A 17,955-nucleotide genomic window follows, 5' to 3' on the forward strand; every position below is an offset into this window, starting at 1 on the left:
TATACCAACCGTAGCATCAGGTTGTGTACGTTTTGCAACATTTACGGTTTTATCTGTTTTTTTTTCCCGTACACAAAACCGTAGTCTACTACGGTTTTATGTCCGGGTAAAAAAAAAAATACAACCCGTATCTGTTTTTTTTTTTTTTTTTTTAAATGGTGGTCTATGGGAACCGTACTGAACCGTATGTGCGTACAGTTCCATCCGGTTTGCACAATACGGTTTTGCAGTTTGCACATGCGCAGTGCACGCCGAAAGTTCTTCCCACATATAGAACAAGAAGAACTTTAATTAAGGACAAACATAAAACCGTATCCGTTTAAAAAAAATATATATATTATTAAACTGTATACAACCGGACATCCGTTTTCAAACCGTATACGGTTTAAAACAGTACAGATGTATATACGGTTGTATACAGTTCAGTCCTGTTTTGAGACATACGTTTTTTTTTGTTTTTTTTTACAAAAAAACTGATACGGGAACCGTATTACAAAAACGAGATGTGAATGCAGCCTAAGGCTGCATTCACATCTCATTTTTGCAATACGGTTCCTGTATCCGGTTTCAGTGAAAAAAACTTATGGAACCGTATTGCAAACCATATGTATAGACATTTCATAGAAAACCGTATACCAACCGTAGCATCAGGTTGTGTACGTTTTGCACCACTTACGGTTTTATCCATTTTTTCCCCGTCTCCAAAACCGTAGTCTACTAAGGTTATATGTCTGGGTAAAAAAATTAATACAACCTGTATATGTTTTTTTTTTTATTAAATGGTGGTCTATGGGAACCGTACTGAACCGTATGTGCGTACGGTTCCATCCAGTTTGCACAATACGGTTTTGAGTTTGTACATGCGCAGTGCACGCCAAAAGTTCTTCCCACAAATAGAACTTTATTTAATGTAGGACAAACATAAAACCGTATCCGCTTTTTTTCTTCAAAAAACGTATTAAACCGTATGGAACCGGACAGCCGCTTTCAAACCGTATACTGTTAAAAGCCGTAGAGAAGTCTATATAGTTGTACACGGTTGTATACGGTTCGTCCGTTTTGAGACATACGTTTTTTTACAAAAAACCTGATACCGTATTGCAAAAACGAGATGTGAATGCAGCCTTATCTTGTGATAAGGATGGGGGCACTCAGTGGGCATCTTGAAGATGCCCTATAATAAACAGCCCTGATAAGTGACATCTCTATGACAGTCTGCAGTGGCTGATAACAGAGAACAATGCCATACGGTGGCTATGAGGGCAGATTTTAGCCGCAGTAAGCTGTAGAGTATTCCTGGCAGGTAGTGGAGTCCATAATGCGTTCCCTGTGCCTGTGCCAAGCAGTCAGTCATCCCTGGCATCACAAGGTACACGGAGCAGGATGTAGAGCGGCTCCAGGAGCCAGGATGCCCGGCTTATAAGAACACCCCACGTGGCTGGAGCCGGGGCCGGATGTGCCCTCTCCTCCCCGGGCCGCCTCCAATCACAGGCCGCTCGGCGAGCACGACTGACGCCAGATCCTTTGTGTCTAGCCGGTGTGCAGGCTTGAAGGGGATTGTGACACCGGCTGCCCGGACGCCAGGAGCGGCCCCTTTAAATCAGCGCCCAGTGTGGAGTGGGAGGCGGTACACCATGCCCTTTGACTTCAGGAGGTGAGTGGTGTGGGCACCCTGCTCTGTGAGGGAGGGGTGGGCATCATGCTGCAGCGCTCACTCTGTATTCTTCAATGGGGACTACAGGCACTAATATGTACCACTTAGGATGCCCACAGCACCCGGGCATCCTCCTGCCCTTCTATTATATACTGCTGTTATTTAATTCATTCCTTGTATCCATGCCCTGCTTCATTTACTGCTAAATACACTGGGGACTATGGGGGATTTATCAAAGCCTGTGTATATATAGAGAGAATAATGTAGTTGGCCATGGCAACCAATCAGATTGCTGCTTTCATTTTTATTTCTAAAGGCCTCTGAAAAATAAACTGGTTGCTATAGGCAACTGTGCCACGCTTCCCCCTACCTGTCTGGTTGCTATAGGCAACTGTGCCATGCTTCCCCCTACCTGTCTGGTTGCTATAGGCAACTGTGCCACGCTTTCCATTACCTGTCTGGTTGCCATAGGCAACTGTGCCATGCTTTCCTCTACTTGTCTGGTTGCCATAGGCAACTGTGCTACGCTTTCCTCTACTTGTCTGGTTGCCATAGGCAACTGTGTCACGCTTTCCCCTACCTGCCTGGTTGCCATAGGCAACTGCGCCACGCTTTCCCCTACCTGCCTGGTTGCCATAGGCAACTGCGCCACGCTTTCCCCTACCTGCCTGGTTGCCATAGGCAACTGCGCCACGCTTTCCCCTACCTGCCTGGTTGCCATAGGCAACTGCGCCACGCTTTCCCCTACCTGCCTGGTTGCCATAGGCAACTGCGCCACGCTTTCCCCTACCTGCCTGGTTGCCATAGGCAACTGCGCCACGCTTTCCCCTACCTGCCTGGTTGCCATAGGCAACTGCGCCACGCTTTCCCCTACCTGCCTGGTTGCCATAGGCAACTGCGCCACGCTTTCCCCTACCTGCCTGGTTGCCATAGGCGACTGCGCCACGCTTTCCCCTACCTGCCTGGTTGCCATAGGCGACTGCGCCACGCTTTCCCCTACCTGCCTGGTTGCCATAGGCGACTGCGCCACGCTTTCCCCTACCTGCCTGGTTGCCATAGGGGACTGCGCCACGCTTTCCCCTGCCTGCCTGGTTGCCATAGGGGACTGCGCCACGCTTTCCCCTGCCTGCCTGGTTGCCATAGGGGACTGTGCCACGCTTTCCCCTGCCTGCCTGGTTGCTATAGGGGACTGTGCCACGCTTTCCCCTGCCTGCCTGGTTGCTATGGGGGACTGTGCCACGCTTTCCCCTGCCTGCCTGGTTGCTATAGGGGACTGTGCCACGCTTTCCCCTGCCTGCCTGGTTGCTATAGGGGACTGTGCCACGCTTTCCCCTGCCTGCCTGGTTGCTATAGGGGACTGTGCCACGCTTTCCCCTGCCTGCCTGGTTGCTATAGGCGACTGCGCCACGCTTTCCCCTGCCTGCCTGGTTGCTATAGGCGACTGCGCCACGCTTTCCCCTGCCTGCCTGGTTGCTATAGGCGACTGCGCCACGCTTTCCCCTACCTGCCTGGTTGCCATAGGTGACTGCGCCACGCTTTCCCCTACCTGCCTGGTTGCCATAGGCGACTGCGCCACGCTTTCCCCTACCTGCCTGGTTGCTATAGGCGACTGCACTACGCTTTCCCCTACCTGCCTGGTTGCTATAGGTGACTGCACCACGCTTTCCCCTACACAGGTTTTGAGAAATTACCACATAAATTGTTCTGTAGACATTTAGATTAAAGGGGATCTCAGCTGTTTAGGCTATGTTCACATGTCAGAATGTCCGCACGGAAAATATCAGTGCAGACTGTGGATGCTGGGAATGCACCGTCTCGTAGACCGCAATGCATTCCGCAGAAAGAATGGACATGTCTATGCAGACACTGGCATTTGAATTTCCACGCCAGATTTATCCGGTATGGAAATTCTGCTATGTGAACAGAACAGCAGAATCCCCTTGAAATCAATGGGACTCTGCTGCTGCGGAATCTCCATGCGGAATTCCAATAGCCTTAAGCTATGTTCTCACGCTAGAATTTCTGCACAGGATTCTGCATGAATTTATAGCCAATTCACCTCAGTGGAATTCCTGCAGCAGAAATCCTATTGTGTGAATGGGACGGCAGAATCCCATTAGTGTATTGGCTATACATTTGTGCAGACATTTTGGTGTGTGAACATAGCCTTATGCTCTACAAGTGGCAGGAGGAAACCATAGTGTCATATTGTCCTCCATTTGTGTATGGTAGTATAGCTCAGTCCCATTGAAGTAAGTGAAGCCAAGTTCTAATACTGCACACAGCCTAAAATAGTGTGGTCCTGCTATGGGAAGAAAGCAACTATGGGGGACATTTATCAATGGTTGCTTATGTATTCCGTTTTTTAGTTGTTTTTTTTCTTACCATGTTTTTGCTTATGTGCGACTTATTTATCAACTGCTTTCAGCCTGCAGATACATTTCTTTCACATAAGCAATTTTTTTTATTTATTTTTTATTTATTTTTTGCTTTGGTAGTGGCTTTTTCTGCTCCATGTCTGAGCTGGAGTAAATTTAGTAGGTTTTTCCATGTAATGCGACTTTTTTGCGACTTTCGCACTTGATAAATCTCTGACCACTGCAAGTCAAGAATCACTTTTTGCTTTAGTAAGCAAGATTTTTAATTTTTTGCTTAGGAGACTGCACAATCAAAAAGTTGCAGAAAAAAGAGAGTAGTCGCACGCGCAACTTTTTTGCGACAATTTTAAGCAAAAAAAAAAATCTACTAAATGCTTTGATAAATCTCCCCCTATGTTTTTCAAATTTTAGCTAACCCCTTCAAAGGAAAACTTGGGAATAGCAAAACTTGTACCATATCCTAGGGTAGGGGATAAGTGTCAGATCACAGGTGGTCCAACCACTGGGACCCCCAGCAATCTCCTGTATGGGGCCCTGGCTCTCCTCCTGAATGGGTCATTTCAACCACAGTGGCCAACACGCTTCCTCAGTGTATCTCTATGGGAGAGCCGAAATGCTGCTTTGGCAATCTCTAGCTCTCCCATAGTGCTGCATTGAGGGGGTGTGTCGGCCATCGCTTTGTGTGGTGGTCAAAACTCCCTATTCAGAACGAGAGTTGGGAATCCCCTGCGATCTGCCACTTATTCCATATTCTTAGTTCTCCTTTAAAGGGGTATTCCGCCCCTGGCATCTTATCCCCTATCCAAAGGCTAGGGGATAAGATGTTAGATCGCCGCGGTCCCGCTGCTCGGGACCCCGGGGATCGCCACTGCGGCACTGCGCTATCATTACTGCACAGAGCGAGTTCACTCTGTGCGTAATGACGGGCGATACAGGGGCCGGAGCAGCGTGACGTCATGGCTCCGCCCCTCATGACATCACGGCCCGTCCCCTTAATGCAAGTCTATGGCAGGGGCGTGACGACCGCCATGCCCCCTTCCCATAGACTTGTATTGACGAGGGCGGGCCTTGACGTCACGAGGGGCGGAGCCGTGACGTAACGATGCTCCGGCCCCTGTATTGCCCGTCATTACGTGCAGAGCGATCTCGCTCTGCGCAGTAATGATAGCGGGTGCTGCAGCAGCGATCTGACAGCTTATCCCCTATCCTTTGGATAGGGGATAAGATGTCTAGTGGCGGAATACCCCTTTAATGGGGCATGCCAGTAGTGATAGTGGAGATCACCTTTAAAGCAGGAACCACAGCAGTTAAATTGCACCTATAAAATTATCTTTTCGCCCGTTCTTCACATTGGGTATAGAGACACGGGTGAACAATGGGCAGTACATGTGCCAAGACAAGCGTATGCCATCTGGCAAGTTTTGTGCAATAGTCCATTTCTTATTAAAGAAGTGTTCTGGGATTTTCATTTTTTTTATGTATTTATTTTTAATTATATAATGCTGAGCCATATGTAAAATGGAAAAAGAGAAAAAGCAGCACCTACTGCAGGTCATGCTATGGCTCCCGGTACCCCCTAGCTCCTTGCTTGTGGCTTCTTTGGCGATAACGCATCGGAGCAGGACCTGCCTGCTCAGCCAATCACCGGCCAAGACACAACATTGCTGTGGCCAGTGAGCAGCTGAGCAGGCAGGTGTTATTTTGGGTGAAGAGACAAGCAATGAGGCCTGAAAGGACCCGTAGCAGGAGCTATGGGGGACCTGGACTGCAGTTGGTAAGTATGACTTTTTTTCTGTTTTGCAGCTCCCTTTAAGGGGGTAATCTAATTTTTTTTAAGTTATAGCCGTCAACAATTTTTGCAAGCCCCATAGAAAATAAATGTCCATGCATTAATGGCAATTCATTCAGGGCATAATTTTCCTGCTTTCTGGGTATTGGCGGGGCTCCAGGAAGCAAACCCCCACTAATCCACTAGTTAAGCAATCTCCTGAATGAGGCCCTGCTGTAACCTGTTCATGCAGGGTCCATTGCTTATCGCCTGTGCACTCCGGCCCCCACCCTCAAAGACTCATTAGTGCTGAACAGGAAGGGCGGCCTGCTCAGCCAATCACAGTGTTTGACTGAGTGGGCCCTCACTTCTGTTCAGCAAGAACGTGTGTCTGAGAGTGGGGGTTCGGACCCCGGTCGGACACGTTGCGACCAGACACTTATCGAATATCCGTAGGATACGTTTTTAAAATTGGGGCTACGTTTGAAGTGGAGTACCCCTTTTAAGGCTACTGAAGGTCTCATCTTCTGTGCTGGATATTCAGCTTTTATGCCAAAGTCCCATGTGCATGGCCAGCCTTAGGGTCTATTCACACGGCAGAATTTCCGATGGCGAAATCCGCCAAATGAAAACCCCCATACACTTCTATGGGTTTCCACACTCCCGTTGATGGAATTACGCAAGCGGATATTCCAAAGTGTCAACCAATATATGGAAACCAGAAAAACGTATTCACAAATGTGAGTATGTACCTGCGAGGTACAACGTATCCAGTGTAAAGAAACTGAGCATAATGTAACAAAGAAGCGATAAGGTGCACTCACCGCATAGTCTGTATTCAATCCAGGAGGCTCAAGGACACATTTGTGAATAAGTTTTTCTGGTTTCCATATATTGGTGTGCCTCCCCCTTTCTTCTTTATTATAGACCCTTAGTATGCCCTGCTGTATCACCAGCAAGTCAACAACACTGTCACTAGCCTGAGGCTTCTCCAGTCTGGGATGAACGCAGATGTGCACCGGTTGACTTCTCGCTTGTGCCAAAAGAAACGGCTCCAGATGCCCAGCGGATAGCTACCTCTGGCATCCTGGTAGGGAGAAGGTGGAGTGGTTAACTTGGCATAGACAGAGATTGCTACTGAGAGAAGTTACTATTCTGTGATGACAGCGAAGAGTAGAGTCGAGCAGTATTACTCCAGTAATGCACGCTGCACTTTATGCAGCCTGTCCATCAGTCCCTTAGAAAGTAAGTGGAGCATGGTGTGCGTGCTTGACTTCCACTTTATTCACACTGAGACATGGGACCTAGTTTCTGGTAGTCCAATCCCTACACAGATTATCCAGATGTCTTTGCATATTTTTTTTTTTTTTCCGGTAATTTTTTGGGGGATTTTATTTTGTGCCTACGTTTAGTGCTTTCATTTAAGCAGCAAAAGCTGATGCAAAAAGTGCAAATTTTGTAATACCCTTAAATATTTATAGATGAAAGACCCGACCCAGCCCGGGATACTATAGCCTGTTCTTTCTGGAATAATTCACTTCTTATTTTAAGGGGGTTAAACATAAGTGTTCCAGGCAGTAGTTAAACTACATGTAGACTGCCTGCTGGAAATGGGCACAAAAATGCAGCATCGGGTATCAGGTAGTTTATCAGCAAGAAGACCCTCCTGAGACCCCAGTGTTTGTGGACCCTTAACAGTATATGCATCCATGGAATGTTAGGAATGCCTCATAGCTGTCATAAACAGTCAGGGGGCCAGACTGTATCTTGTTAGTAGACGTTGCTTCACTTGAATCTCCTAAGTCCACTGTTTGGAGACCACTGCCCTATGACCTGAAGGAGCACACATCTGCTGGTATGTAATTGGAGTGTTCACTTTGCCTTGGGCAGTAGAATACTATAAATTGTATGCTATGTTTCCGAAATTATTTGCATGGGCACAGTGTAAAGCCAGTTTCAGGTGGTCGTAAGACAGTCTTATTGTAATATCCATAATATTCTTTGCCACAATAGCTGGTCTTTAATATAGGATATTATCAACCATCTAAAGGTGATGTGTGTGTGTTTTTTTTTTTTTTTTTTTTTGGCAAACTTGTACAGGGGCAAATGCAGGTTAGAGTCCATACGTTCTGCATTAGTATATGGGGACCTATCAATGTGCTCATTGTTCACATGTAGTAGAAGGTACCCGTGACTCCTGAGGCCAGTCGCTGACTGCAGTGTTCCCTTGCAGAGTCTTTGGGACTTCATCGGGGCACCTTGGACTACAGCGGAGTGCAGCGCTGGCCATGAGTGTAGTTTGGCCGCTTCCCTGGGGCCTCTCCCATCCTCCTGCCCCAGTCTTCATCCTGCTTTTGGTGCCTGATATGTCACACGTGCGTAGCTATAGAGATATCAGTCGCACCAGGCCCTGATGCCTAAGGGGGCCCCAAAGCACATTTGCCCCATTAGAGACCAGTAATATAACTGATTTTGTTCGTGGCCCAGATGCTACAAGCTATGCCTCTGATGTCACACTATGCACAGCTAATCCCAGGCCACCTCGATTTCCCGCCTTTATATTTTTATCTTTACTACATTCACCTTGTGGGATAAATAATGCAAAAAAAGGTATTGTTTAGGTCGCTATGGAAGTGATGATACCAGATATGTGTGTGGTTTTTGTTTCCTCCCCCCGCAATAAAAAAAAATAGCATTTTGGTGAGATTTGTTTTATTTTTAGAATAACCTTTAGAAGGCCCTTCTGCATCCTGGTAAGCACAAGACTAGTGCTTGGCTACTCTTCCTTGGTTGACAAAGATGTATTGTGGCCACTAAAGGGGAACTAGGGTACTGAACAACTTATCACCTATTCAATGGATAAAGGATAAGTGTCCCATCGTGGAGGGTCTGATCGCTGGGACCCCACCCCCCCCCCCCCCCCCCCCCGCTTCATGCACGGAGCTGTGTCATCCGCCACACAAAGCAGTGCCTGAGTTTTTAAGCATTACTTAAGAACTTAGAATTCAGAAGGAAACTGAAAGTAACTGCCCCATATCCAATCTTCCCTACTCAAGAATAATGGGCAAAATAAACATTCTAATCTCCGTGGTCCTCAACCTCTGACCTCGCCCAAATAACTAAACCAAGTAACAAGCTTTTCATCTCTTTATCCGATCTCCCCACTCCCCTGTCTCTCACTGCTGTTTTTTCAAACGCTTACACCAATCTCATAAACTATCCTACTCACACATACAATCCCGGTCTCCGCTTCTCCTCACCGCTCATGAGGTCTCTCATTCACACGTTTGGGTTTACAGCGAGTTTCTCTCTGCAAGTTTGAGATGCAGCAAACTCCCAGCGGAAAACTCTGTGAATCCCTGCCCGTGTGAATGTACCCTAAAAACACTACACTGCACAAAATAAAAAGTAAAACACTACATATACATAAACCCCTACACAGTTACCCCAGTTACACAATTTCACTAAAATGCTGGTGTTACCCCAAATTTTTCATTTTCACAAGGGGGAAAATAGGAAAAAGACCCCCAAAATGTGCAACCCCATTTCTTCTGAGTAAGAACATACCCCATATGTGGATGTAAAGTGCTCTGCGGGTGAACTACAATGCTCAGAAGGAGCGCCATTAGGCTTTTTGAGAGAAAATTTGTCCGAAATTGAAGGCCACATGTGTTTACAAAGCCCCCATAGTGCCAGAACAATTGACCCCCCCCCCCACATGTGACCCTATTTTGGAATCTACACCCCCTCATGTAATAAGGGGTACAGTGAGCATTTATGCCCCACAGGTGTCTGACAGATTTTTGAAACAGTGGGCCGTGTAAATGAGAATTTTATTTTTCATTTGCACAGCCTACTGTTCCAAATATCTGTAAAGTGCTAGTGGGGTGTAAGTGGTCACTGCACCCCTTATGAAATTCTGTGAGGGGTGTAGTTTCCAAAATGGGGTCACATGGTGGGGGGGGGGGGTCCACTGTATTGGCACCATGGGGGGCTTTGTAAACGCACATGGCCCCCCAACTTCCATTCCAATCAACTTCTCTCTCCAAAAGCTCAATGGCGCTCCTTCTCTTCTGAGCACTGTAGGTTGCCCGCAGAGCACTTTACATCCACATTTGGGGTATTTCCATACTCAGAAGAAATGGCGTTACAAATTTTGGGGAGCATTTTCTCCTATTACCCCTTGTAAAATTTGGGGGGGGGGGGGGGACAGCATTTTAGTGTGAAAAAATTAATTTCCAAGTACACATCCGACTTTAACGAAAAGTTGTCAAACACCTGTGGGGTGTCAAGGCTCACTGTACCCCTCGTTACGTTCCTTGAGGTGTGTAGTTTCCAAAATAGTATACAAATGTAGATTGATGAGAGAGGTAGGGGGAGCACTCATGAAAACCCGGTCTCAGTTGCCGTGCAGAAAGTTCCTTTATTCAGGTGCTGTGGAATACAAGCTGGATGCCAGGGACGCCGGTGTTACAGGTAAGCTTTCGCGATGATACAAGGCGCTTCTTCAGACCACACCTTTTCCGTCACCTGACTCAGGTAAATACACCTCTATAGTCACGTGATGGAAGAGGGCGTTAACATTGATGAATTGAAAACAGAAACAAAAGCCGGCGAACAGACAAACTAAGATACATAAAACCGCTTCTGAACTTAAAAACCTTATAGAAAAACATACATATCCAACCTTTCATTGAGCCCAAGGCTGCCCTGGCATTCGTCTTCAGGATCCAACGTCCTTCTTTTTGAAGAATAGTCTTCTTAGTGTCCGCTCCAGCCACAGGGTATATACGTTCAATACCACAGAACTTCATTGCCGCAATGTCACTGTTGTGACACTCGCGTATATGAGCAATCAGTCAGAGCGACCCTTTGCCCCTTCTGATTGAATTGGCATGTTCTCTGAACCTTACATTGATCGGGTTGTGCAGCCAATGTAAAAACAAATGCAGCTGCATCGGACACAATAGATGTGGAGGATTTCGAGTTGCAGGCCAGTGAGTTGCATGCCAGGCTCCTTACTAGAGGCTATCCAAAAAGAGGTGTTAGACACAGCCCTGGCGAGGGCATCTGATTTTCCACGGGAGACTCTCCTAAAAAGAAAGAAATCCAACATCTGCACTAAAAAAATCTGTTTTCTTTTGCCTTCACCTATAGTCCGGTAGCTCAGAAAGGCAATAAAGGATAACTGGGTCCTACTACAGAATGACTCTGATCTGCATGATTTCACCAAAAATCCCCCCCCCCCCTATTACGTTCAAAAAAATGTAAGAATCTGAGTAATGTGCTAGTAAGCAGCACCCTAAAAAGCAACTCCCCCAGCACTAACTGGTTAAGCGCAGATAGACCGAAAGGTAATTTTATGTGCGGCAGTTGCAATTGGTGTAGTTTCTTTTGCTCAGACAAATACATCAATGTAGGAGGGGTGGACATAATTTGTAGAGATTTTATTTGTTGTAGAACGAAGAATGTCATCTATTGTGTCCGATGCAGCTGCAATCGTTTTTTACATTGGCTGCACGACCTGAGCAATCAATGTAAGGTTCAGAGAACATGCCAATTCAATCAGAATGGGCAAAGGGTCGCCCCGACTGATTGCTTATATACGCGAGTGTCACAACAGTGACATCGCGGCAATGAAGTTCTGTGGTATTGAACGTATATACCCTGCGGCTGGAGCGGACACTAAGACTATTCTTCAAAAAGGACGTTGGATCCTGAAGACGAATGCCCAGGGCAGCCTTGGGCTCAATGACTGGTTGGATATGAGCATTTTTCTATAAGGTTTTTAAGTTCAGCAGCGGTGTTATGTATCTTAGTTTGTCCGTTCGCCGGCTTTTATTTCTGTTTTTAATTCACCAATGTTAACGCCCTCTTCCGTCACGTGACTATAGAGGTGTGTTTACCTGAGTCAGGTGACGGGAAAAGTGGTCTGAGGTCTGAAGAAGCGACTTGTATCGGCGCCAAAGCTTACCTGTAACACCGGAGTCCCTGGCGTCCAGCTTGTATTCCACAGCACCTGAATAAAGGAACTTTCTGCACCGCAACCGGGATCGGGTTTTCGTGAGCGCTCCCCCTACCTTTCTCTTTCTCATCGATCTACATTTGTTTATTTGACTTGCTGTCCATGAGGGTTTTGAGCACCGAAGATCGGTGATTGGTGCACCGCTAGTGGTGAGCAACTGTGAAGGACTGTACAGCACTCGCATTTATCTCCTTATATCCCTACATAGGCCGGAGCCAGGTAGTGACGATCGCTATTCCTACACAGTTTATATTCCAAAATAGTATGCCGTGTGTGTTTTTTTTTTTTTTTTTTTTGCACCGTTCTGGCACCATAGGGGCTTCCTAAATGCAACATGCCCCCCAAAAACCATTTCAGCAAAATTCACTCTCCAAAATCCCATTGTCGCTCCTTCACTTCTGAGCCCACTAGTGCACCCACGGAGCACTTTACATCCACATATGAGGTATTTCCTTACTTGAGAGAAATTGTGTTACACATTTAGGGGGGATTCTTTCCTTTTTACCCCTTGTAAAAAAAAAATTAAAAAAAATGGCTCTACAAGAACATGCAAGTTTTTTTTTAATTTTTTTTTTTTTCTCCTTCACTTTACTGTTATTCCTGTGAAACACCTAAAGGGTTAACAAACTTTCTGAATCTCATTTTGAATACTTTAAGGGGTGTAGTTTCTATAATGGGGTCATTTATGGGGTATTTCTTAGAGAAGCCCCTCAAATCCACTTCAAACTTAACTGGTCCCTGAAAAATTCGGATTTAAAATTTTTCGTGAAAATTGCTGCTATACTTTGAAGCCCTCTGTCTTCAAAAAGTAAAAACATGTCAACTTTATGATGCCAACATAAACTAGACATATTGTATTTGTGAATAAATATATAATTTATTTGGAATGTCCATTTTCCTTACAAGCATAAAGTTTCAAAGTTAGAAAAAATGCTACATTTTCAAGAATGGATGCAAGTAACAACGTAAATTTGCCAGTATGTTAAAGTAGAATATGTCACCAAAAAACTCTCTGAATCAGAATAAAAGGTGAAAGCATTCCAGAGTTATTAATACATAAAGTGAGAGTGGTCAGAATTGAAGAAAAGGCTGAGTCCTTAAGGTGAAAACAGGCTGAGTCCCTAAGGGGGTTAAGAATTTTTTTTTTATAATTTGGTGACACAATCCGTTTAACCACCTGGCTCTCTACTGGACATACCCACTTTCATTGTGTGACTTCATCATTCCTACTAACAATTCCCAGTCGGTGCTTCTAAACTTCTATCCCTAACTTCCCAATTTGGCCTTACACAATAGTCCTCCGTGGTAACACCCTTGCCTTAATTTTCACGTGTTCCATATGCAACCAAGCAAACACAACCTCTCCATGCATCTGACCATAATCTTCTTACACTCTCTTCTCCTTTATCTTTACCCACCCCTTCATCTAAAACCTTGCTCAGCATTGCAGAAACATTGAACATCTCGGCAGTCTCACACTCTGACTCCCTTTGGCCATATTCCACCAGATCTTCTCTCCATCTCAGCCGCCACATTCTATAACACCACAGTCAACTCAGCCCTCGCACTCACTAGATCTTGGCGCATTAATAGACAGTCAGGCAAGCTTTTAGGGTTGCAGATTGGCGCTGGAAGAAAACACTTTCCACAGTAAACTTCAAGGTGTACAAGCAAGCACTCCTGACTTCACGGCCACGCCCCTCATGTCATGCCACTCCAGCTCTATTCATGTCTATGGGAGGGGGCGTGTCTTACTACACCTCCTCCCATAGACATGAATGGCGTGATGTCACTACATTTGTTTGGAACGCTGGGTGCTGCAGGAGAACGTGGAGGGCCCCAGAGGCAAGACCCCCCCCCCCCCCCCCACACACAATCTGACATCGTATCCCCCTACCCTTTGGATAGGGCATATGTTGTCTAGCAGTGGAATACCCCTTTAAGTCCGCACCACCATTGCTAAACAGGACTTCTTAACCACTCTAATATCTTATGCCTCGCAACCACAGGCAACTCTTTAACACCTTCAATTCCCTTTTCCATCCCCTGCTGCTATTTCCTCCCCCCCCCCCACACACACACACAAAAAAAACACACACACACACACACACACATTTCTATTGTTGGCTGAAGACTTCCACATACTTCAAAAGCAAGATAAACCACATCAGAGAAAGCTTTTACTTAGTTTTCACCACTCATCTTCTCACACGACCAGTGCTCTTCCCCCATAACTCAGTTCTTCTCCATTACTGTAGAGAAGCTTTCCAAACTACACTACCACATCGCACCTCACCACCTGTGCACTTGACCCGATCCCATCCCATCTTCCCAACCTTACCACTGTCTTTTTTCCTATCTTTAACCTATCTTTTCGACTTATTACTAAACACTGGCACATTTCTTCATTGAAATGAGCAACCATCACATCCATCTTCAAAAATCAATCTCTTGACCCATCCTCTATGCCCAGCTATCGCCCCAGCTGTTTTTTTTATTTATTTATTTATTTTTCATCTTTGCCTCAACCTCTGAAACAACATGTCTACCGTGAACTTTCTTCCTACCTCTCCATTAACACGCTCTATAACCACCTACAATCTGGTCTTCATCCACAACACTCTAATGAAACTGCCCTAACCAAGGTGGCCAGTGATCTGCTGATCACCAAAGCCTCATGCCGGCTCTCTGTGCTTCTTTTTTTTTTTTTTTTTTCCTTTTTTCCTTTCTTCTTGATCACTCTTCTCTGCTACAAACTTTCTCCTCCTTCTGCTTGACATATCTGGCCTTCTCCTGGGTCTTCTCATACCTTACCAATCCTACATTCACTAACTACCACTTCCAAGGCTCTGTCCTGGGGCCTTCACTCTTTTTCATCTACACTTTCGGCCTAGTACAGATCATAGAATCCCACAGCTTAAAATATCACCTCCATGCTGACGACCCTCAAATCTACCTTTTTGTGGTGCAGATGTCACCTTCAATCCAGGATACCAGAGTATCTGTCAGCTATATCTTCCTTCTTCTCCTCCCACTTTCTAAAGCTCAACAGAACTTTCTTTCCCCCATCCTGCTCCACTCTCCCACTTGATCTATCAATCGCAGTCAATAGCTTGACTCTCTCCCCAGTACCTGAAGTCTGCTGCCTTTGGGGTCATGTTTGACCCTGCTCTCTCCTTTATACCACACAGACAAGCCCTTACAACCTCCTGCTGCCACCCCAACAAAAAACATTTTGTTGAACTTGCTCCTTCTTTAATTGTGACTCCAATAAACTACTGGTACATGCCCTCATCAGCATCCTCCTCTCTGGCCTTCCAAAAAACACTGTTTTTATCCTCAACTAGGCTTCCCGACTTATCCACCTTTTTCCCTTGTTTCTCCACTGCCTCTTCCCCTTTGCCAATCACTTCACTGGCTACCTGTTGCCCAACAAATTCACTTTAAACGGTTTACCACAACATACAGTGCCATACACAATCTGTCTACCCCATATCTCTCTGAACTGATTTCCCAATACCGCCCCTGTTGGGGAATATCTTCAACATTAAGGCCTAATAACCCCTTGTATAATCTTAGTCTGTGCTCTTCCCTTCTCCACACCCTGCACAACCATTTCCAAAACTTCTCCCGTGCTTTCCCCCCATACACTGTAACCAGCTACCCCAACCCCTCCCAGCTTTTACCCATAAAGGGTGCGTTCACACACTATTACTAGCCGCGGGTTTCATGCTGCGGGAAACCTGCTGCAAGTTAAGCTACCATTGATTTGGATGGGTCCACAGACAGTCCGCAATAGTGTCAGATTTGCGGACTGTCCTCGGACCCATTTAAATCAATGGTAGCGTAACTCGCAACGGGAAACTCACTGCTAGCTACTAGCATGTGAACACACCCTAAGACTTTCAAAAAGAACCTGAAAACCCATTTTTTTTTTTTCAGGACAGCCTACCACCTACAATAACCCACTGCTTCCCCAACTGTTCCCTGATGACCAGCCGTCTCACCCTACTATTGTTTCCCTACCCCTGTAGAATGTAAGTCCCGGGGCAGGGCCCTCTCTCTCCCTTTTTATGTAAGTCTGTTACTTACTGTTCCACGTTCATTGTACAGTGGTCCCTCAAGTTACAATATTAATTGGTTCCAGGATGACCATTGTATGTTGAGACCAGAACTCTATGGAAACCTGGTAATTGGTTCTGAAGCCCCAAAATGTCATCAAAAATAGGAAAAAGTTAGGATTAAAGAAAAATAAGCAGAACTAATATAGATAATGCAAATCCTTACATATAAAAGTAAGAAAGAGCTGCTGGGAGCTGTAAATAACTATGTCAGTGTTTCCCAAGCAGGGAGCCTCTAGCTGTTGCAAAACTACAACTCCCAGCATGCCCGGACAGCCAAAGGCTGTCCGGGCATGCTGGGAGTTGTAGTTTTGCAACAGCTGGGGGCACCCTGCTTGGGAAACACTGGCCTATGTAGAGGACAGGCGCTTCTTCCGGACACGCAATGTCCTTTAAAAAAAAAAAAAAAAAAAAAAAAAAAAAAAAGTTGGAGTCACCCTCAAAGGAGCAGCCCTGATACAGGTAAAGTGTACAGAACATGTAATACCTCCCTGTTCTGTAGGGGGCGCTACCAGACACCAGTTAGTGCATGCACTTCAGTAATACAGGTGTTTTACCAGTGAAATGTCCATTCTGATTGGTCAGTTCTTCCAGCCACTGATGTTTCACAGATCTGGACTGTCCATAGTATTGTATGTTGAGTCTGGTTTCAAGGAACAATGGTCTTTTCTGGACTATTGTATGTTGAGGCCATTGTAAGTTGAGGGATCACTGTACGTTATTTATTATTTACCCCCTATAATATGTGCAGTGATCTGGAACCAAGTGCTATATAAAATAAATAACAACAATAATTCAGCAGAATTAAATGATATTTGAATACAGAAAAGCCAATTGAAAGCCAGCAATATTTGCCAGGGGTTGTGGGAATAAAAGAATAGTTTGGAATGAATGCATACAAAGTGGTAGATAAAGGAAGACTACGGTAAGTCCATATCCTGCTGTGGAAGACTACTTCCCGTATACAGTAACTAGTTGGTAACAATCAGCGCGGTCTGCGCCTGGCACTATTTCTGTATGCCATGTCCTATCTTCCTGATTAGGGTGAACAAACATCCTAGATCCGTGAATGAGCGTTATTTGCAATAGACGACAAATGTCCTGTTACCATTCTAAAGTGGCTGCCAGTAGGTTATTATACTTTTTATCTTTTAAATGACAAAAAGCACCATAAAAGATAGTTTAGTACAGGGCTTGACAAATTTGTTTTGAATTTGAGACCACAAAAAAGATTAGGTAAAGCAGCAAAGCAAATTACGTTTAACCCCTGCATGCCCTCGCGGAAGGCCTGATGTAAAGGAACCTAATAATTTTTTTTTTCTTTAGAAGGGATACAGAACATATTTAGTATGTAAAGTACAGAGAGTGATTTAGAAGCAAAATCAATTGTCATCCTAGCAGGGCTGTGGAGTCAGTAGATAAATGTTCCGACTCCTCAGTTTTTGGTACCTCCGACTCCTCTGTATTAATATGCAAATGTATTTTATACATTCCTTGAAGGAAAGAAAGGCAACATACATGTCACAAAGATATCAGTGACTACAGCACTGATGGGACACAGTCAAGAGAATACACAATGATATAATTGACTTACAGGCAGGGCTGGACTGGAATCAAAAATAGGCCCGGGCATTCTAGAATAAGCAGCCCATTTTTGGGGCGGAGGTCCAAATGCTGGGACCCCCACCAATAACCTTGGTTCTCCAGCTATTGTAAAGCTAAAACTCCCATCATGTCTGTAGAATATGTATTTGAAGAGAAAAGTAAAGACCAGCGGGGGGCGCCTAGTGTGTTACCGCAAATAAAGAAGGAATGATGAAGTAGAGGCAGGTAGGCACAGGTTGCCCGTAGGTAATGGGTGCTCATCTGGAGCGAGTGGAAAACTCGTGTATCAACCCACCAACTGGGGTAACAATGCTGGAGACAGCTGCCGAGCCAAGGGTTCAGGAAAGGGCTTGCCAAACCTGGAGGAAGTACCATGGAATGATGCAAAAAAATCCTGTGGTTTT

The 17,955-nt window shown here is 45.4% G+C and overlaps 1 protein-coding gene across 2 annotated transcripts in view; it reads left to right on the forward strand.

Moving 5' to 3' along the window:
- Nucleotides 1–1,142: 1,142 nt before the first annotated feature.
- The window catches only part of ERGIC1 (endoplasmic reticulum-golgi intermediate compartment 1), a 104,754-nt gene continuing 87,941 nt past the window's right edge, over nucleotides 1,143–17,955 (forward strand). For both annotated transcript variants that reach the window (XR_008892787.1, XM_056574835.1), the window contains exon 1: nucleotides 1,143–1,654. Coding sequence is in view for 1 of the 2 variants with exons in the window: in XM_056574835.1 (XP_056430810.1) it covers nucleotides 1,455–1,654 (200 nt within the window). In the remaining variant the exon portion in view is untranslated. The remainder of the gene's footprint in view (nucleotides 1,655–17,955) is intronic.

Source organism: Hyla sarda, chromosome 4 (genome assembly GCF_029499605.1).
Source record: "Hyla sarda isolate aHylSar1 chromosome 4, aHylSar1.hap1, whole genome shotgun sequence".
In the NCBI taxonomy this organism is placed as follows: domain Eukaryota; kingdom Metazoa; phylum Chordata; class Amphibia; order Anura; family Hylidae; genus Hyla; species Hyla sarda.